This window comes from Ambystoma mexicanum, chromosome 6p (genome assembly GCF_040938575.1).
Source record: "Ambystoma mexicanum isolate Mex_15411 chromosome 6p, UKY_AmexF1_1, whole genome shotgun sequence".
Classification (NCBI taxonomy): Eukaryota; Metazoa; Chordata; class Amphibia; order Caudata; family Ambystomatidae; genus Ambystoma; species Ambystoma mexicanum.
Window position 1 is genome coordinate 11,457,800 of NC_090935.1, and position 22,734 is coordinate 11,480,533.

The window sequence follows — 22,734 nt, forward strand, 5'->3', positions numbered from 1 at the left end:
GATGTCTGTTTCTGGGTGGCTATTGGTACTGGGGGTTCTATAGCTGAACCTATGTTTACTGTGGTGTTTTCATTCAAAGTTAGTTTAGCGAGCAGTAGTTTGTATCCTGCGATTATTTCGATGGAGCTTGATCTTAATTTAATGGTGTTTTTTGTTATGATGGTAACACCGCCTCCTGGGGTGTTGGTTCTGTCTGATCTGAGAATAGTGTAGTCTGGTGGGATGGCCAATGCTAGCAGAGGACCTGAGGCTTGATGTAGCCAGGTTTCTGTGATTACTAACAGATCAAGTTCAAGTTCGATGATAAGGTCATGGATTTCGATGGCATGGGCTCCTAGGGAGCGGGCGTTGATAAGTGCGTTTTTGAGACTAATGAGAGTCTTGGTGTCCTTTATGGGTGCATTCTTAATTGGTAGACTACTGGGCTCCGTGTGCTTTCTTGAGGTTTTAGTTGCTATAAAATGAGTTAGATTGTAGTTTGTTCTGGGGGCCATAGGTTTGGGTGGTCTAAGTGGCTGGGTCCTGGTAGTGGGATTGTGGTGGGGTACTTTGGTTCGTGCTCTTAGTCAGGACGTTCTCTCATATCCTGAAATGGGGTGTGTTTTTTCGTTGCCTGAGAGCTTGGGGAGTGCGAGTAGATCGTTAAGGAGGGTTGGGGTCGAGCGGTGTTCCTCATTGGTTGCGCAAGGGTCCTTGGGGCTGAGAGTGAGATTGGAGAAGGACGGGATAGGGTGGTGTCTTGGGCAGGCCAGTTTGGTGAGCCTGTTACTGAGGATGATGAAGTGGTTGCCAGTGCAGGGGGTGTCTGCTTGGACAAGGCAGAAGGGGAACATGATGATCAATATCCAACCTAACATAGCTAAGAACATGGAAATGGGGAGAGGCGGGGCTGGGCTCACTTTGTCTGCACAATGAAGGCTAAATACAGTTGTGACCAGTAGGATACCAGTGGGCTAAAAGCAATACGCCTAGGTGGGGCACAATTAAGGCTAACTACAACTACAGTTGTGACCAGTAGGATACCAGTGGGCTAAAAGCAATAGTCCTAGGTGGGCACAATTAAGGCTAAATACAGTTGTGACCAGTAGGATACCAGTGGGCTAAAAGCAATAGACCTAGGTGGGGCACAATTAAGGCTAACTACAGTTGTGACCAGTAGGATACCAGTGGGCTAAAAGCAAATAGTCCTAGGTGGGGCACAGTTTAGGCCAAGTACCATTATCACACATAAAATAACAATAGGCTAGATGCAGTGGTCCTGCGTGGGGCCTGGAATAGTCATGACTGCTCGCGTACTGGCTGGTGTCAGGGATGACTATTGAGAGGCTCAGGTAATGGCTAGGTTTCAGCTAATATTTTTCAATTGGAATAAGAAACAGTACCATGAGTAGGCAGGCAGTGCATTATTGAATTTGAGTGTAATGTGCCTAATGCACTAGATTATGGGGCAGGCACAAGCAGAGGGACACATTGATTACATCTGTGACAGGCAACTATAGTTAGGGCAGTAGAGCAGGGCAAGCAGTGTGTGGATCATTTCTCAGGGCAATCAATAGAGATAAAGTGGCATTAACAACATCGTAAGCAGTAAACTGCAGAGAGGAGGTAGTTTTTCAGCCCCTGTTAATAATACATATGATGGTAGTAAGTATATCTATGTTTGTTTTGTTTTTGTTTGATATGTGTAGGAAATCATGTAAATCTTCCCATGCATATTCTGCACAACTTAATATAACAAACCAAGTGGGTGGGCCAAGGTTTCTTATCATACAACGTACATCTCCGTGACGTCGGAACCAGTACTCTTTAGTACCACGCATGTTTGCTAACAGATTTGTAATGCTCGATTGTAAAACCTCATCTTTTTCTTGCACTTTTTGTATTAATTGCGTAGCTGACATATTTTGAAAGTGGGTTCCTGATTTCAATGTGTGTGCAACTCCGTAACATAGAGTTGCTAGTTCACTTTCAAAGAGTAGGTGGAATATGTATTCCACATTTTGTCTAAATCTGGGATCTTCAGAATACAGTCGTAACGAGTGGTATTCTGATGCTGTTATTTGAGTGGGTCTATCATCGTACGTTCCTCCTTTGCCAGTAGGAAATAGTACAGGAAAAGCACGTGCTTCTATACTTTTTTCCCATATGCCGATTGGTGATCCTTTGGTTTGTCGCATTTGGTTGTTGCAGGGGTTTTGGTAGTGGATATAATTCCAAACTATTTGTGATAGCATGTGAAGAAGTTTGATTGTTGTAACTGCAATGTATTAAGGGGTCAGTTATTTCGTATTTGTTTTCTGCTATAAAGTAGAGAACTAATTCAAACCTTTTGGAATCTTCATTGTTTTCTTTTTTGTATGTTACGTCTATAGTTTTTGTGTTACTTTTATAAAAAGTTCTGCGGCAACCCACACACACAGACACACACATGGTTTGGTACTTCAGCGGATGTACTTTTAAATTTTAGTATTTCTTTTTTGTATGTGGAAGTTTTACACGCAATTGGCCTGGTGCGAGTGGGTTACGTGTATTCCGAGGGGTGCGTGTGAAGTTTTACACGCTATTGGCCTAGCGCGAGCGGGGTATGTGTATTCCGGGGGGTGTGTGTGAAATTTTGCACGCTATTGGCCTAGCACGAGCAGGGTACGTATATTCCGAGGGGTGCGTGTGAAGTTTTACACGCAATAGGCCTGGTGCAAGCAGGGTACGTGTATTCCGGGGTGCGTGTGTCATGGGTCATGCTGATCACATGCAAACGCATCACCGGAGGGTCATGCATCTGGCCCCGTATGCCCACAGACACAGTGGATACAAGGATGAGTAGGCTGTATCAGTGATTCAACACATCATCACGGACATGTGTCATGCATCCATGGCGCACACACTACTCTGACACACAGACATGTACATCATGCATGTCCATGACAGCAGCACACATCTATCACACCACAAACATGTCAAGGTACAGACACAGGAATGCACACGTGTGCATTCCACATGCTGCTCAGCATGATGCATTGTAACACATACGCCATCCATGTGTGTCACGCCTGACTAGGCTCACATGCAGCACCGTCATTTCCCTGCACACACACATCCATACATGACCCATGTCACACATGCAGCCGAGTGGCTAACTACAACCATGCTTCGACATGCACTGTTTCAAACGTGAATGCATGGGTACTTACCGCTTGACTCCAGACAGGCTTGCAGCCTGATGATCTGGTGGTGAAGCACTGGGCGAATATGCTCCAGGACCCTCTTCTGCTGGGTGGTAAAATGGGCCCGGTGCCGCACTGCATCTGCTGCCTCCAAGAGACACTGGACCTTCTTGAGTGTCCTGGATTTGTAGTCCTCCCAGCGCTTCCGGACGTGTTTGATGTCACGGGGTGCCACCCCCTCCGCGTTGATGGCACCCACTATGTCCTCCCAGATCCTCTCCCGTCCTTCCTTGTTGGCGCGAGATGGTGCGAAGAGGGCATCATAATGCCCCAGAACTTGCTCCACCAGGATACCAACTTCCTTATCACTGAAGCTGGTAGCCTTCTGCCTCTCTGGCTGGGGGTCGCCAGTGGTCTCTGATGGTGTTTGCCCCGACATGGTGACCCCCGAGGCAGGTGTGGGTGGTTAACTGGATCCTGGGGATGGGCTGTGGAGTGATGGAACACCAGTCGGGAGTCTTCTGTTCCAGCAGGGGTGGTCACAGCAACTGCACCCCTGCAGATGGCAGATGTGCAGGCACCAAATGGTAGGGCATGGTGGCAGCAGGCAGGCAGGCAGCAGCAGTTGGCTTGCGGGAGGCTGCTCGGGGTTCTGGGGGGCAGTAATTCGGCTTTCAGGGCAGGAGCGTGGTCTTCCGTGCCTTGTCCCATGGCCAGCTTGATACGGAGTGATTTGGCATGTGAAAAAACTGCACATCAGCGTGTAATTTGAGGAAAGGCCCTTAGCGCGTAAGCGCGTATGTGACGTAACATGCGCGGGCTTTTCCCTGGCACGGGTTGAGGGTCCCATGTGGGTTTCCATCGCTCTGTACATGCTTTCCGTGGAAAGCGCTGCGTGTGTTTTCCAGGCGTTGGGGTTCACACGCGATTACTTCACAGCGGGTGGGTGTTGGCTACGTGTTCTTCTTCTACACGCAAGGCAGACGGTGAGTCGCACATGCTATTTTTCCCACTGCGGGTTTCGCTGTTTGTCGCGTACCCCTTTTTTTCCATGCATACTAGCCTGCGTGTTGATCACATACGTATTTTTTGGGTTCCTGGCTGCCACAGCATACTGCGTGTGTTTTTTTACACGCACGTGGGCTACAGGGGACGCTTATCTCTTTTTCTTGCTTTTATGGGATGCCTGTGCGTTGCGTGACACGTCATTTCTACTAGGGGGTCACAGAATGGGACATTCATCGTAGCTGTATGTACGTGTTTGTTGTTTGCGCTCACGTTTGTAATGCACAGGGATGCTACTGCCTGCCTTCATGTGGCGGACGTGTTTAGGCCTGTGAGTGTCTTTTGCCGTGCACGGGTTTCCCCTATTCCATTCCATGAATATGTGTAGGTCGCGTGCGTGTGGGCGTTCTGTGTATTTCCCTGCAGTACTTCCCCAGTTACGCCTTCTTTTTCACACGCTGTTCCCCATTCCGCGTGTTCCGCCCCCTTTTTGGTGTGTGCGCTAAAGTTGTGCGCTTTTGCTGTGCGCCTCGCGCATGGCGTACTGGATGTTGCAATGACGTGTGCGCCCGTGTGCGCCACGCACAGATTTGGCGCACATCCCGGAAAAAACATGCGCTGGCCCTTCTATGAATCGCACGCGTACGCTTGCTTTTTCACGCTTGCGCCACGATTTTCGACGCACATTTGTTCCATGAATCGGCCCCAGTGTGTTTGATTAACAGTAAGAATATTAATTTAGTATTGTACTTACTCTTTATTTGTGGAATGAGCAGGTTTCTTCAGAGATGTTGTTTGTAGTTCCGATGCTGCAGCTTTTTAGGAGAGTGGTCTTCACTGCAATTGTAAAAGAAAAAAGTTAATCATTTTGTGTTTTTATAGCACTGATGTTAATTTAGACGTTGATTTTTATGTTTTTGTAGTAGTATTTTTGTTTGATATCTGAACATAGTGTATGCATGCATTTCATTTGGATCTATGTGATCACTGAGACCACACATAATTACGACGGCCGAAAATGCCGACTTTTTTTTTTATTAAACCCTCTTTGCACCACATAGATATGCGGGGGGAGACCCCCGCAGGCCACCAATACTACTATAATATCCCATTCCCCCCACATATATATGTGGTCTAAGGGGGGTTTACATTTTTTTTTTAAAGTCGGCTTTTTCGGCCGTCGCAAATTTTCTCATGTCGACATTTTTGTAAGATTCCTTTCATTTGAGTATGTGCAGCCTTTATATTTTATTTACAATATGTTAGTTCAACATGCTTTGCAAATGAGTAGAATATTAAGTGTATGAAATTCACTTGGTGTTTTAAAGCTGTTTTGTAGATAGCAGACAGGTTTGGAAGTGACAGTTGATTATAGCAGATGGGAAAAATTGCAATAAATTCATTTTATAGGTTATACAGGTTTAGTGGCATTACTCTGTTTATATGCATTCATAAGAGTTGTACATGTACTCTGAATAAAATATGCATACCTGTAGTTTGTATTCATCCATGTGAATATGCATGCAGCTGTAAGTAGAAATCTTGGAGACTTGTACAGTAGTTTTTGCAGTAGGTGCTTTCCAATGATATGAGCCTTGTACTCAGAGTGATCAACAGTACATGTGAAGTGCTGAACTCTGATGATGGATTTAGATGTAGAGGTCTTGGATGTGATTGGTGTATGGTTGTGTGACTGCTCAGCTGAATCCAATGAGGGAATGGCACAGAGAGTGATGTGGAAAGGGTAGAAGGGCTGTCTAAATGTTATGCGGACCGCAGACACCGGGGTGGAGAGGCATGCAAATGAGAATGAGCAGAGCATGGGATTGGTCAGTAAAGTTTACAGGGTGTGTTGTGTGAGGAGAGAGTTTGTCAGAAAGTATTTTTCCTGTGAGAAGAACAGATAGCTATGGCTGTGTGTTTCAGAAAAAAAGATTATTTGGATTTTGGGAGACTCATGGATACATTGGTTGGAGGTGCATGCGGAACGCTGTGGAGTTGCTGCAGATCTTGGATTACCTCATGTGGAAGTGCACTGGTATGGAGTGCGTGGAATGAAGTGGCTGGACTTGGTACCTCTCTGTGCTACTTTGGCGACAGAGCATCATTCAGACATGATTATAATTCATTGTGAAGGGAACAGTTTAGGACATGTGTCTGGAATTTCTCTGCAATTTGCAATGAAAGAAGGACTGGGAAGGTCATGGACATGTTTCCAAATTCCCCCAAATAATGTTCTCGTATTGCGCAGAGACAAATGTGGCTGCGTTCTTCTTCATTTGGTCCACAAATAGAGAAAGCAAGGCGCAATGTCGATAAGGCTGTTTGTGCCTTTCTAAGAGATGTTGGCATGTCCTCTTTTCACAATGAAAATATTATGTTTCATAGCACATACATTTTTCGCAGAGATGGAGTCCATCTTACTTATGCTGATAATCAGATTTTTCTGAGAAATGTACAAAATGCATTGCAACCTTTTTTGGAATAACAGCCATCCATTTTGCAGTAGGTGTTGACTATTTCAAGTTTTTCAAACACAAAAAAACCCACCAAAAAGCTCTTTTCAGAGCCACCACTTCCTTCCAGAGAAAATTGCAGGTTTTGATAGGGCAGCACCCTAAAATTTCAGATGTCTGCGGACTGTCCGCGGACTTCCAAAAAATGCACAGGGTCCTGCTCAATTTATTTGCCACTTCTATTTTTCGACTGTGAAAGGCGGCTCTGAAAAGAGCCTTTTTTTCAGATTTTCGTTGTATTATATTTTTTGGGGTTTTTTACACATGACACACTAGGAGAGGAGGGGAAAAGAGGGTAAGGAAGGGACACCAACCACAGGGATAAGAAAGTGCAGATGGAGAGAGGAAGATGTAGGGTGGGCCTTATTTGGGTAGTGGGTAGACCGTTTCATGCTTCTTGACTGTAGTCTCGAAAGCATTCAGAAGACTCTCCCCCCTGCAGAGTACTGCGTCACAGTATATACACAAAACTGTGACCCTCGAAAGGTAAGGGTCAACAGCATCATGGATGGCCTGTGAGGCAGCTGGAGGGATGCACTCTCCCACAGGAGTGTCTCTTGTGGTGAGAGGAGCGGAAACGGAGTATGTGGTAGAGGAACTCAACCTACTATGTTGATCACAAGGTACAACCTTGCGAATGGCCCCACCACGGAACGACCTTAGGTGTCGCTTCATAGATGTCGTACCAAAGCTGTACGAACCACGCCTCCCACGTCTCAGCACCATTTTGCACTGGTTGCAGGTGACCTTGTTCGCACGTGCTTTTGGTACGTCACCATGAATGGTAACAAACCGCCACACCCAAGACTCACGGCCAGTGCTGGTAGTAGGGACTTCCACTACCTCATCCTCATCATCCTCCTCCTCTACATCCTCACGCCTGTTCCCCTCTTCAGGCCCTTGCGGAGGTGGTGGTGGTGGAGGGGGTGGGGGTGGTGCTGAGAAAGATGTAGCACCAGCTGGAGCAGCAAGCATTGATGCCATCAGGTCTGATGGAAAGCAGCAAGAGCAGCAAAATGTGGAAGATTAGCAGCCGAAGTAGACAATGCTCTGTCAGATAGCCAGAAGCACAATGAGGATGAGCTCTGGGGTGAGGCCTTTTAAGGGTGCGGGTGCACGCTCCACGGACAGCCGCACTGTCTCCAGACAGATCGAACACGCCAAAAAGGCTCAAAAGGTTCCAAAAAGTATGTAGAATGTCAGGGTCATTGTCTGGGACATGTGCTATGGTGAATTTTTACTATAAAATACATTGGATTGTCTAAAAAAGTACTTTAAAAATGTTCGGGGACCCGAACACTGTCCGCAATTCAGGACACACGCTCAGCGTGGGTGCGGTCACATGATGACGTTGTGAACACGTCCGCAAAGGGAACAGGTGTCCACAGGACACCAAATGGACAGGAACGGCTGTGTGCGTGTGCGCAGGTGTTCTACGGACAGTGTTCGGGTCCTGAAAGTAATTAAAAGTGTGACACAAGTGAGACGGACAGTTACGGACATGCGCGATGTTTGTAGGACTTATGGGTGTGGTGCGCATGTGCGTAGATGTTCTATAGTTAGTACGGACAGGTATAGTGTCCTTAGGACAACTTCATTTTGGATAATTGCGGACATCCCGGACACTGTGCGTGTTCTACGAACAGTTTTATTTTGCTTGCGTACAGTACGGACAAGTATAGTGTCCTTAGGATACCTCCATTTTGTTTAATTACGGACATTCCGGACACCGCGTGTGTTCTTAGAACAGTTTCACCTTGCCTGCGGACAGTACGGATAGGAATAGTGTCCTAAAGACACCTCCATATTGGTTAATTACGGACATCCCGGACACCGAATGTGTTCTTAGAACAGTTTCATTTTGCTTGCGTACAGTACGTACAGGTATAGTGTCCTTAGGTCACCTCCATTTTGTTTAATTACGGGCATCCCGGACGCCGCGTGTGTTCTTAGAACAGTTTCATGTTGCCTGCGGACAGTACGGACAGGTATAGTGTCCTTAGGACACCCCCATTTTGGAACATTGTGGACATCCAGGACACCCATCCTGCACGCGGACATCTTGACTGCCTTTTTAAAAAAAATAAGACACAAAGGACTGAATTAAAACACACATAATATTTTTTTTATTATATACAGATGTAAAATTTATGAAAGAAAGGGGGAAGCAGAAACGGACACAAACACAGGGGAATTGGGGGTTTTGAGAGGATGGATAGGAGGAGATGAAGGGATGGAAGTCTCATCATAACGTTTTTCTTGGTGGGGAGGGTTTGGGGATAGTTGACTGGGATATGGAGAGGGGGGACAGGTACATGTGGGACAATGATATTTATCTTTTCTTTTATGTGGTCCTCCACAAAATGTTTCAAAAGATTGAAATTTTCCATGAGCATGTCCATTTTTTGTTCCATGCGCTGCAGAGTATTTTCTAATGTCTCTTTTGATGTATTATTTTCAATGTTTGTATGGTCTGTTAAAAAGAAATATATAATGCTTATTAATTTGGTTATATTGACAAGTGTCTACCATTAGTATCATTGTTTTCAGACATTTCCTCACGTGGGAAATGTTCCTCAAGCCATTCTAAAGTACTGGACATTTCTATGTAAAAAAAAATGATATATTACTTTTATTGTATCTAATACAGAAAGTTTAGAAATATATAAGAAAAATGAAGTTTACTTACTAGCTTCGGGTAAGTTGTTTTCTTACTGTTCTGTAGGTCTGCTGTTGCTCCTAGTTGTGCAGTTTTTGTGAGGTAATTATGTTGGAAGCATATCTTTTTTGTTTTAGTATATTCCATTTTAGTACATATGGTATTTAAATGGATGGTTGATGTGTTAGATATATAGGTTCCACTTCTTATTTATTATTACATATAATGTGTTTGTGTGCTGCTTTTTTGAACTTGTGCAGTGTTCATATGGCATGAGAGAACAATTTAAGATACCCCCTGAGTTTTTGGGTAGTGTTGATGTTGTCCGTGTCCGTCCGCGGATGTACGCACAGTCCGCAGACATCAAAATCACTAGCTGGGGGTTCAGTATGTTCTATGTTACATGTGTATAAAGTAAGGGAATCCTAGTAAACATCTATCAAATTTACACTATGAATATGTATATTCAGTAAAATAAAATTTGATAAAGGGAGGTTATGGTCAAGTTACGCTAATAAAAACCTATGAAATTCAGTAAAAAACGTTGTTAAAGGGACGTTATGGTTCAAAGTAAAACCGAAAAACCCCTGAAATTCACCAGCTAAACAACCATAACTCGTGCCACCACCGTGCACTGCTAAGACTAACACCCAGGACATCAAAGATGACATCAGAAATGTCATTGATGACATCACTGATGACATTGCATGTGCATTTACTTTTCATGAAAAGTCTGTACAAGGGATTCTTATTATAATGTTGACAAAAAAGTGTCAAGGATCATTGGAATAAATATCATGAGCTAATTAGTGCATTAAGCAATGCATTGATATAAATAGCATTGTATTATGAATTGCAACCTTTAACAGATTAGTAGTGGAAACCGAATGGCCTGAAGCCAAGCGAATCACATTATTCCATCGAGGGCTTCGAGGAGAACTCAAAGATGTTTTAGCCCAAATAGTGAGCCCACCTCAGGACTGTGCTGAATATATAGATTTAGTGGTCCAGTTGGATCACAGACTTCAAACCAGAAAGGCTGACCGAACCAAGTTTGAGAATAGGGTGTTCATTAAAACCCAGGTAAACTCCAAGGGAGTAGATGCCCCAGAACCTATGCAACTTGGGGGGGTTAGAGGACCCCTAACGCAGAAGGAAAGAGAAAGAAGACGACAACTGCAATTATGTCTTTATTGCGGAGCTACCGGTCATTTCCTTCGGAACTGCCCAGTAAAACCACCCAAGAAAACTTTAGGAGCAGCAGATGAAAGCCATTTAGAACCTGACTCGGGAAACAATCAAGCCCGGCAAGTGTAGAGGTCCGCTTGCCGAGCCTAAAGAAGGACACTCTGACCTCGCATTTCACCATACCCATGGTCCTTGTAGATCCAGAGCAACCATCACGCATGCACACGGTAAAGGCATACGTTGATAGTAGAGCCATAGGTAACAATTTGGACTGTGAATTGGCTTCCAGGATGAATCTACCTCTCACCCGAAAGACCACAGCCGATGTCGTCACCACAGTGGATGGAACGGAAATTGTCTCTGGGCCCGTAACTCATTCCACTGCAGAAATTACATTGCTGGGTCAAGATGGGCACCGAGAGGTTATTATGTTTGATTTGATCAAGGCCTCACAGTTCCAACTAATACTGGGAATACCTTGGTTAGAAAAACATAATCCCTGCATTGATTGGTGAGAGAAGAGACTAACCTTCCCAGAATGTACTTACACCTGCTACCCTAAGAAAACTCAAAACTCAGTCCTGGCCCCAGTAATCCCAGCTGCCACGCAATTACCTGCTGAATACCAAGACTTTCAGGATGTCTTCCAAAAGGAACAGGCAAACACTTTACCACCTCACAGATTGTATGATTGTCAAATAGATCTTGTACCGGGAGCACAACCACCTTGCAGCAGGATCTATGCCCTTACGGAACCCGAAAACCTTCACTTGCGTCAGTACCTTGACCAGTACCTTGCTAATGGTTTCATTTGCCCGTCCAAATCCCCTGCATCTTCAGCTTTGTTCTTCGTACCAAAAAAGGAAGGTGACCTTAGAACATGCATAGACTACCGCGCTCTGAATCAGATAACCATCAAGAATCGACACCCATTGCCTTTGATACCTGAGCTACTAGACCAGGTGAAGGACGCTTGTATATACACTAAACTAGACCTTCGGGGGCATATCATCTGGTACGTGTCAAAGAGGGCGATGAATGGACGACTGCTTTTCGCACTAAGTACGGATTATTTGAGTACCAGGTGATGCCTTTTGGACTATGCAATGCACCAGCAGGCTTCCGATTCTTCATGAACGATGTCCTTCGAGAGCTCATCGATGTTTGTGTGGTCGTTTACATCGACGATATCTTAGTATACTCCTTATCAGAATCTGATCATGTAAAACACGTCCGAGCAGTCCTAGAGAAGTTACGCCAGCATAAACTATATGCTAAACTGGAAAAGTGCGTCTTTCACACTACGGAAGTGGAATTCCTTGGATTTATTCTGACCCCGAGAGGAATCAGGATGGATACACGTAAGGTGGACGCAATTCTTAATTGGCCTTCGCCAACTTCAGTCAAAGGCGTCCAAAGCATGCTTGGCTTTGCCAATTTCTACCGCAGGTTTATCCCAGACTTCTCACACATTGTGCATCCCATTACAACGCTATTGCAAAAAAATAAACGCTTTGTGTGGACAGAGGAAGCCGAAAACGCCTTCCGAGAGTTAAAAGCAAAATTCACATCTGCCCCTGTATTAAGACACCCGCGCCCTGAGCTTCCATACATAGTGGAAACGGATGCATCCAGTTCAGCCATGGGAGCAGTGCTCTCCCAAAGGGATCCCGAAACCAACCAGCTTCATCCAGTGGCATTCTGGTCAAGGAAGTTTTCGGCTCCCGAATTAAACTATGCCATTACCGACAAGGAGCTATTAGCCATCAAGTCCGCCTTCAAGGCTTGGCAGCACTATCTGCTGGGTGCCAGACATACCATCACGGTCGTCACCGATCACCGCAACTTGCAATACCTAAAGACAGCTAAGGCCCAATCTTCGCGCCAACTCCGTTGGGCATTATTCTTTGCCGAGTTTGATTTTGTAATAACCTATCGACCAGGTTGTAAAAATGGTAAAGCAGACGCCTTGTCCCGAATTGGAATGGGAGAAACAGAAATAGCCTTAGAACCAGTACCCATAATTCCCGAACAAAGGATCCTTGGCCTGACGTCCATACATTCACTGGAGGACATTCAAGAAAAGATGCACCAGCTCTTTGATTCAGTTGCCTTACAGGACTGGGCCAAGAAAGGTCCAGGGTATTCTGTCACCGATGATTTACCTTATTACCAAGGCCGGCTATTTCTGCCACAAAAGGAACTACAAGAACTTGTCATTTCCCGGTACCATGACACCTTACTGGAAGGACATCCTGGTATTGCAAAAACTGAAGCCAAAATTAAGAAACAATTCTGGTGGCCCACCTGGCGCAAAGACATTAAATTGTTTGTCATGTCTTGTGGCATTTGCACCCAAAATAAAAGTCAAGAGAAAAGACCCGCTGGACTATTACAACCTTTGGATATCCCACCCACTCCTTGGCATACCTTGTCATTAGACTTTATAACAGATCTACCCCCGTGCAATGGCTTTAACACCATTTTAGTTATTGTAGACCTTTTTTCCAAAATGGCTCAATTTATTCCTTTAAAAGGGATACCTTCAGCTTTAGTTCTGGCCAAAGAGTTCCTTGAAAACATTGTTCGCCTACACGGCTTTCCTCCGTGTTGATTTCGGACCGGGGCAGTCAATTCATTTCGCATTTCTGGAGAAAATGTTGCCAATTGGCGCAGATAGATGTTAGGCTTTCCACCAGTCACCACCCTCAGACCGACAGTCAAACAGAGAGGACCAACCAGACTCTTGAGCAGTACTTGCGTTGTATGCTACATCAGTCTGAGGGTACTTGGAAAGACATTCTTTGGATTGCCGAGTATGCGTACAATAATTCCCTACACTCGGGAACCGGACAAAGTCCTTTTTTTACAATCTATGAACACCATCCTCGAACCTCGGACCTTGATTCGCCCCAACACTTGGAGATGCCTGCGGTGGACCATCTCCACACTGTTATTACACAAGCCTTTAAGGAAGCAACTGCACATTTGCGAAAGGCTAAGGAAAAATACAAGAAAGATGCGGATCTGCACAGGAGTGAAGCACCGCGATACCAGATAGGGGACCAAGTATGGTTGGCCACTAAGCACATCCCACTCAAGGGAACACGGACCTTTAACCCTAGGTATTTAGGACCTTACTCCATCAAGGCCATCATTAACCCTGTGGCTGTCAAGTTGGACCTACCTGCTCATATGCGAATTCATCCCGTTTTTCATGTATCCCTTTTGAAGCCAGTACAACCAGGAACAAGACTAACCAAACCTCCGGACCCCATCCTCATAGACGGAGAGCCCGAATTTGAGGTCAAGAGCATCTTGGACTCAAAAAAAGTTAGATCAAAACTCTTTTAGCTAATCGACTGGAAAGGCTACGGTCCTCAGGAAAGGTCTTGGGAACCTAGTGACCATGTGCATGCACCTCAATTAGTGAAGAAGTTCCACCGAGAATTTCCTAACAAACCAAGGCCAGGGAGAAGAACGACTTTAGGAGGGGCCTTGAGGGGGAGTGCTGTCATGATGCCTGCCCCCGAGAAGCCAGACCAGGCCCAGCAACCCCGGAAGAAGGCATCATGCCATTTAGAGCATGCCCAAAAACCCCAGTTAGGGGCTGTTTGGTTGCAGTCCTGGCACCTATGGCGCCAGGCTCATAAGGATAAAGTCAGTCCTGGCGCCATGGGCGCCAGGCTCATTTCAGAAAACTTACCTAATGCAGACCATGCTGCATACTCACCTGGTGCAGACCATGCTGCATGAAGCCACAAGCCAAATGGGGCTTAGGAGGGACTATTTACTTAAGGGACTAATTTTTTCTCGGGTGGGGGATGTGGAAGAATACTTACCTGGGACTTCTTCCTAGGCCATTTAAACCACGCCCGGACAGCCACACGTGCTTCGCGTTATTCTGCATCCAGCAGCGTAACGCTCACAATGCCTGCAGCAGCTTCCAGTCTTCTGCCACGCCCGCTTCAAGCCCGGAGCTTCTAGAAATAAGAGGAAAGAAGAAGAGGTTAGAAGAGGAGCATCACAGTACACCTTACCTGAATCCTTGATCCATCACGCACTCGAGCTGGAAGCAAGAAGTCACACGTGCGTCGCCTCGCATCTCGCGGCGCCGCGCTGAACTCACCGGCCTTCGCTGCATCTCTGCATTCCATCGCGATCTTCAGCATCTCCCGGCCGCTCGCCTACACCTAGGGAGACAAGAACAACAAGGTGAGCTAAGGGAAAACAAAAGGACAAGTAAGCAAGCTACCCCCAAAGACTTACCGGATTACCACGGGGGATACTCACCTCATCTCGGGTCGGCGCAGTTAACTCTGCATTACCGCCGCACCCCGGCCCCTAAGGGGAAACCACTGGACATTACAAGCTACCCCCCAAAGACTTACCTGATTTACCGCAGGGGGAACTCACCTCATATCGGGTCGGCGCAGTTAACTCTGCATCATCGCCGTACCCCGGCCCCTAAGGGGAAAACCACTATAGACTTACCTGACTCTCACCAACTACCCTTTGGACTCTCCGTGGTGGTTAAGTTGGCAACCTACAAGGAATCGGAAAGAGTGAAGATCAGACATTTAAACTCTTACAAACTATTGGGTCCTAGAGTCAATACTGGAACTCACCAATTCCTCCACGCCAGTGAAGTAACTGGTCATCTACGCGCCAATGCGCTCGATGCAGGATGGAGAGCCCACCTTTCTAAACCATCAGGTGAGAACAAGAGGGAACATCGGGAGTGGTCAGTGGGCAGACAGTGGGAGTGGAAGGTGGGTTAACGCTCGAATTACGGGAGGTTAATTCCCTTTCTCCTTTGCAGAAAGATATTCATACGAGCCGACAAACGAAGTAAGTGGGGGTGTCCAGTCAGTCATTTCGGCTCTACGTGGCTCCAGGCCGGTCCAGATCGACGTCGCCGTGGGAACCAGGTGAGCGTAACAGTCTCTCATCCACCTTGAGTTTCACTCTGAACTTTCCTCCCTCCACCTGGCCATAGCATAGCAGACATTGAGATGCCAAGCTGAGCTTCAGATGCCAGGGCAAGCTTGATATGCCATCCTAGCTGGAGATGTCAGAGCAAGCTTCAGATGCCAGCCTAGGCATTTACATGAGGTGTCCCTCATCCACCTCAAGTTTCACTCTGCACTTTCCTCCCTCCACCTGGCCATAGCATAGCAGACATTGAGATGCCAGGCTGAGCTTGAGATGCCAGACGAGCTTGAGATGCCAACCTAGCTTGAGATGCCAACCTAGCTTGAGATGCCAGCCTAGGCACTTACATGAGGAGTCCTTAACCCACCTCGAGTTTCACTCTGAACTTTCCTCCCTCAACCTGGGCATAGCATAGCAGAGATTGAGATGCCAGGCTGAGCTTGAGATGCCAACCTAGCTTGAGACGCCAGGGCAAGCTTGAGATGCCAACCTAGCTTGAGATGCCAGGGCGAGCTTGAGATGCCAGCCTAGGCACTTACATGAGGTGTCCCTCATCCCCCTCGAGTTTCACTCAGAACGTTCCTCCCTCCACGTGGCCATAGCATAGCAGACCTTGAGATCCCAGGCTGAGCTTGAGATGCCAGGGCAAGCTTGAGATGCCAATTTAGCTTGAGATGCCAGGGCGAGCTTGAGATGCCAGCCTAGGCATTTACATGAGGTGTCCCTCACCCACCTCGAGTTTCACTCAGAACTTTCCTCCATCCACCTGGCCATAGCATAGCAGAGATTGAGATGCCAGGCTGAGCTTGAGATGCCAACCTAGCTTGAGACGCCAGGGCAAGCTTGAGATGCCAACCTAGCTTGAGATGCCAGGGCGAGCTTGAGATGCCAGCCTAGGCACTTACATGAGGTGTCCCTCATCCCCCTCGAGTTTCACTCAGAACGTTCCTCCCTCCACGTGGCCATAGCATAGCAGACCTTGAGATCCCAGGCTGAGCTTGAGATGCCAGGGCAAGCTTGAGATGCCAATTTAGCTTGAGATGCCAGGGCGAGCTTGAGATGCCAGCCTAGGCATTTACATGAGGTGTCCCTCACCCACCTCGAGTTTCACTCAGAACTTTCCTCCATCCACCTGGCCATAGCATAGCAGAGCTTGAGATGCCAGGCTGAGCTTGAGATGCCAACCTAGCTTGAGATACCAGGGCAAGCTTGAGATGCCAACCTCGCTTGAGATGCCAGGGAGAGCTTGAGATGCCAGCCTAGGCATTTACATGAGGCGTCCCTCACCCACCTCGAGTTTCACTCAGAACTTCCCTCCCTCCACCTGGTCATAGCATAGCAGAGCTTGAGATGCCAGGCTGAGCTTGAGATTCCAGGCTGAGCTTGAGATGCCAGGGCGGGCTTGAGATGCCAGCCTAGGCACGTACATGAGGTGTCCCTCATCCCCTTCGAGTTTCACTCAGAACGTTCCTCCCTCCACCTGGTCATAGCATAGCAGAGCTTGAGATGCCAGGCTGAGCTTGAGAAGCCAACCTAGCTTGAGATGCCAGGACAAGCTTGAGATGCCAACCTCGCTTGAGATGCCAGGGCGAGCTTGAGATGCCAGGCCGAGCTTGAGATGCCAACCTAGCTTGAGATGCCAGGGCAGGCTTGAGATTTCAGCATAGGCACTACATGAGGAGTCCTTCACCCACCTCTAGTTTCACTCTGAACTTTCCTCCCTCCACCTGGCCATAGCATAGCAGACCTTCATATGCCAGGCTGAGCTTGAGATGCCAGGGCAAGCTTGAGATGCCAACTTAGCTTGAGATGTCAGGGCAAGCTTGAGATGCCAGCCTAGGCATTTACATGAGGTGTCCCTCATCCACCTCGAGTTTCACTCTGAACTTTCCTCCCTCCACCTGGCCATAGCATAGCAGACATTGAGATGCCAGGCTGAGCTTGAGATGCCAGACGAGCTTGAGATGCCAGGGCAAGCTTGAGATGCCAGCCTAGGCATTTACATGAGGTGTCCCTCATCCACCTCGAGTTTCACTCTGAACTTTCCTCCTTCCACCTGGCCATAGCATAGCAGACATTGAGATGCCAGGCTGAGCTTGAGATGCCAGACGAGCTTGAGATGCCAGGACGGGCTTGAGATGCCAGCCTAGGCATTTACATGAGGTGTCCCTCATCCACCTCGGGTTTCACTCCACCTGGCCATAGCATAGCAGACATTGAGATGCCAGGCTGAGCTTGAGATGCCAGACGAACTTGAGATGCTAGGACAGGCTTGAGATGGCAGGGCAAGCTTGAGATGCCAGCCTAGGCATTTACATGAGGCGTCCCTCACCCCCCACGAGTTTCACTCTGAATTTTCCGCCCTCCACATCGCCATGACAGACCTAGCCATAGCATAGCACTGTCTGCATCTCTTCATTTACCCTCTGTGTTGGGGTGCTCTTCTAGACCCGTAAAGAGTTTATCCACAGAGATCAGGTGGCTCATATTACCATAGCTCCCCATCTCACTCCCACAAATGCCTATTCCTGGTGGGCTGAGGTGGGGCACTTAATCCCCTGCCCTCTGGCAGATTTATTAAAAATAATATGGCAAATAAACTAAATGGTACAAGCAGGGAATCGAGGAGAATATATTAGTTCAGATTCCTGTAAGATATAAAGAACACAAGTAGCAGAGTAGCCACCACACCCACCAAGCTGCAGCTTAACATGTACAGAGGGCTACAGTCTGAAGAGACAGGCGGCCGATTACCCTAGTGTCTGCATCTCGCGCGCCTTACCCCAGTCTCTGTATCTCACGCCCCTTACCCTAGTCTCTGTATCTCGCAGCCCCTTACCCCAGCCTCTGTATCTCAGGCCCTTACCACACTGTCTGTATCTCGCACCCCTTTCCCCAGTCTCTGTATCTCACGCCCCTTACCCTAGTCTCTGTATCTCGCAGCCCCTTACCGCAGCCTCTGTATCTCACGCCCCTTACCCTAGTGTCTGCATCTCGCGCGCCTTACCCCAGTCTCTGTATCTCACACCCCTTACCCTAGTCTCTGTATCTCGCAGCCCCTTACCCTAGTCTCTGTATCTCACGCCCCTTACCCTAGTCTCTGTATCTCGCAGCCCCTTACCCCAGTCTCTGTATCTCACGCCCCTTACCCTAGTCTCTGTATCTCGCAGCCCCTTACCCCAGCCTCTGTATCTCACGCCCCTTACCCTAGTGTCTGTATCTCGCGCCCCTTACCCTAGTCTCTGTATCTCACGCCCCTTACCCTAGTCTCTGTATCTCGCAGCCCCTTACCCGTCTCTGTATCTCACACCCCTTACCCCAGTCTCTGTATTTCACACCCCTTACCCCAGTCTCTGTATCTCAGGCCCTTACCCCAGTCTCTGTATCTCAGGCCCGCACCCCAGTGTCTGTATCTCAGGCCCTTACCCCAGTCTCTGAATCTCGTACCCCTTACCCCAGTGTCTGGATCTCACAGCCCCTTACCCCAGTCCCTGTATCTCATGCCCCTTACACTAGTCTCTGTATCTCGCAGGCCCTTACCCCAGTCTCTGTATCTCATGCCCCTTACCCTAGTCTCTGTATCTCGCAGCCCCTTACCCCAGTCTCTGTATCTTGCACCCCTCACCCCAGTCTCTGTATCTCACGTCCCTTACCCTAGTCTCTGTATCTCGCAGCCCCTTACCCCAGTCTCTGTATCTGATGTCCCTTACTCTAGTCTCTGTATCTCGCAGGCCCTTACCCCAGTCTCTGTATCTCATGCCCCTTACCCTAGTCTCTGTATCTCAGGCCCTCACCCCAGTGTCTGTATCTCAGGCCCTTACCACACTGTCTGTATCTCGCACCCCTTTCCCCAGTCTCTGTATCTCACGCCCCTTACTCTAGTCTCTGTATCTTGCAGCCCCTTACCCCAGTCTCTGTATCTCATGCCCCTTACCCTAGTCTCTGTATCTCGCAGGCCCTTACCCCAGTCTCTGTATCTCACGCCCCTTACCCTAGTCTCTGTATCTCGTAGCTCCTTACCCCAGTCTCTGTATCTCAGGCCCTTACCCCAGTGTCTGTATCTCAGGCTCTTACCACACTGTCTGTATCTCGCACCCTTTACCCCAGTGTCTGTATCTTTCAGCCCCTTACTGCAGTGTCTGTATCTCGCAGCCCCTTACTGCAGTGTCTGGATCTCGCACCCCTTAACTGAGTGTCTGTATTTCACAGCCCCTTACCGCAGTGTCTGTATCTCACAGCCCCTTAACGCAGTGTCTGTATATCGCACCCTTTAACCCAGTGTCTGTATCTCACAGCCCCTTACTGCAGTGTCTGTATCTTGCACCCTTTACTGCAGTGTCTGGATCTCACACCCCTTACTGCAGTCTCTGTATCCCCCAGCCCCTTACTGCAGTGTTGGTATCTTGCAGCCCCTTACTGCAGTGTCTGTATATCGCAACCCCTTACTGCAGTGTCTGTATCTCCCAGCCCCTTACCCCAGTGTCTGTATCTCGCACCCCTTAACCCAGTGTCTGTATCTCACAGCCCCTTACTGCAGTGTCTGTATCTTGCGCCCCTTAATGCAGTGTCTGGATCTCACACCCCTTACTGCAGTCTTTGTATCCCCCAGCCCCTTACTGCAGTGTTTGTATCTTGCAGCCCCTTACTGCAGTGTCTGTACTCCGCAGCCCCTTACCTCAGTGTATGTATCTTGCAGCCCCTTACCCCAGTGTCTGTATCTCCCAGCCCCTTACTGCAGTGTCTGTACCTCGCGCCCCTTACCACAGTCTCTGTATCTCACAGCCCCTTACCACAGTGTCTGTATCTCACAGCCCCTTACTACAGTGTCTGTATCTCGTGCCCCTTACCCCAGTGTCTGTATCTCACAGCCCCTTACTGCAGTGTCTGTATCTCACAGCCCCTTACCACAGTGTCTGTATCCCCCAGCCCCTTACCGCAGTGTCTGTATCTCATGTCCCTTACCACAGTGTCTGTATCTCACAGCCCCTTACTGCAGTGTCTGTATCTCACAGCCCCTTACCAGTGTCTGTATCTCACAGCCCCTTATTGAAGTGTCTATATCTTGCAGCTCCTTACTGCAGTGTCTGTATCTCGTGCCCCTTACCCCAGTGTCTGTATCTCCCAGCCCCTTACTGCAGTGTCTGTACCTCACGCCCCTTACCGCAGTCTCTGTATCCCCCAGCCCCTTACTGCAGTGTCTGTATCTCACAGCTCCTTACCCCAGTGTCTGTATCTCACAGCCCCTTACTGCAGTGTCTGTATCTCACAGCCCCTTACTGCAGTCTCTGTATCCCCCAGCCCCTTACTGCAGTGTTTGTATCTTGCAGCCCCTTACTGCAGTGTCTGTATCTCGCAGCCCCTTACTGCAGTGTCTGTACCTCGTGCCCCTTACCGCAGTCTCTGTATCCCCCAGCCCCTTACCCCAGTGTCTGTTTCTCGCAGCCCCTTACCCCAGTGTCTGTATCTCCCAGCCCCTTACCCCAGTCTCTGTATCTTGTGCCCCTTACCACAGTGTCTGTATCTTGCAGCCCCTTACCTTAGTGTATGTATCTTGCAGCCCCTTACCCCAGTGTCTGTATCCCCCAGCCCCTTACCCCAGTGTCTGTATCTCGTGCCCCTTACCGCAGTCTCTGTATCCCCCAGCCCCTTACCCCAGTGTCTGTATCTCGCAGCCCCTTACCCTAGTGTCTGTATCTCGCAGTCGGAATGTGCCAAGGCCTCACACAGCTCCTTCATGAAGGCAGGGTCCTCTCCAAACTTATCCAAGTCGAGCCCTGTGAGAACGGAGTTCCGTCTGAGAGGAAGGAGGAGCTCTGGCCAGCATTTAGTAGTGGCATCCATTCTGCCAGACACGCTGCAGGAGAAGGAGAAATCGGGATAAAACAGCACGTGAACAGGGGGCCTCTTCATTCCTCGCCCATCCCGTACATGGCAACCACACCTGCCGCCAGCTGCGGCCCCTTCACACCACCTTTAAACACACACCCCGCCCCCTCAGAGGGATGAACACAAGGCAGAGGAAACGTGAGAACCAGTATAAAGCTGAAGACAAAAAAAGTGCAAGACCAGCAGCGAGTATTTCTATTATTGTGTTTCAGTCTGAGAGTGCATATCAATGCTGCACTACCCATGGCAATGCCTGCAGCACTTCTAACAGCACTACCCACAGCACTGGTAAAGTACTGTAAACACATAGATGGCCCCTAAAGCCCATCTTTCCTCAGCTCCCGTTTGCTTCTCCTGACTTTAGTCCAAGAGCCCATTTCTCTTTCCAGTCACATTGTGTCAGTACTGCAGGGTGTCCGACCCCCTCACACAGCTCTCCGCAGCCCTATTTCTCAAAACTCTGCGGAAGGGCGCCTCCAAACTCAAAACTGCGATGCTCCTGCATGGAAACCTAGGTTCGAGCTGGACAGCCTGCTGGATGGTCCAGGGACCCTTCTGTACAGGCTCACTTGCAGGGTTACCAGGGGACGTCCAGAGTGATTGGTCCCACCACTCCAAGGGTTGGAAGCACCTCCACAGGTCTTCTGAGATCAGAGTAGGATCCTCAGGATACTTGGCTCCTTTCTTCAGGTCTCTGATCTCTGGTGATGAATGCAGGACCCCTCCTCTTATCCACAGTCAGGTGAGTGCGCACACTGTGAGGAATCCTGTGGAGTCATCACTAAACCCCAGCCTAACGTCTCCTCCCATGTGGCCAGGGGACGGCAGCCGCTACCTGATCCTGACCCTGGGGTGGTATTATGAGGGAGGATCACATGGGAGGGCACGGCAGCCACTACCTGATCCTGACCCTGGAGGTGGTATTATGAGGGAGGATCACATGCGAGGGGACGGCAGCCACTACCTGATCCTGACCCTGGGGGCGGTAACATGATGGAGGATCACATGGGAGGGGATGGCAGCCGCTACCTGATCCTGACCCTGGAGGTGGTATTATGAGGGGGGATCACATGGGAGGGGACGGAAGCTGCCACCTGATCCTGACCCTGGGGGTGGTATTATGAGGGAGGATCACATGGGAGGGGACAGCAGCCGCTACCTGATCCTAACCCTGGGGGCGGTATTATGAGGGAGGATCACATGGGAGGAGACGGCAGCTGCACCTGATCCTGACCCTGGCGGTGGTATTATGAGGGAGGGTCACATGGGAGGGGATGGCAGTCGCTACCTGATCCTGACCCTGGGGGGTGATATTATGAGGGCGGATCACATGGGAGGGGACGGCAACCACTACCTGATCCTGACCCTGGCGGTGGTATTA

At 48.6% G+C, this 22,734-nt stretch overlaps 1 protein-coding gene across 4 annotated transcripts in view; it reads right to left on the bottom strand.

The window, feature by feature from the left end:
• LOC138511134 (NACHT, LRR and PYD domains-containing protein 3-like) overlaps nt 1–22,734 on the bottom strand; it is a 703,807-nt gene that overhangs the window by 304,545 nt on the left and 376,528 nt on the right. For all 4 annotated transcript variants that reach the window (XM_069626620.1, XM_069626622.1, XM_069626619.1 and 1 more), the window contains one exon: nt 21,148–21,321. In XM_069626620.1, the coding sequence (XP_069482721.1) occupies nt 21,148–21,321 (174 nt within the window). The remainder of the gene's footprint in view (nt 1–21,147; nt 21,322–22,734) is intronic.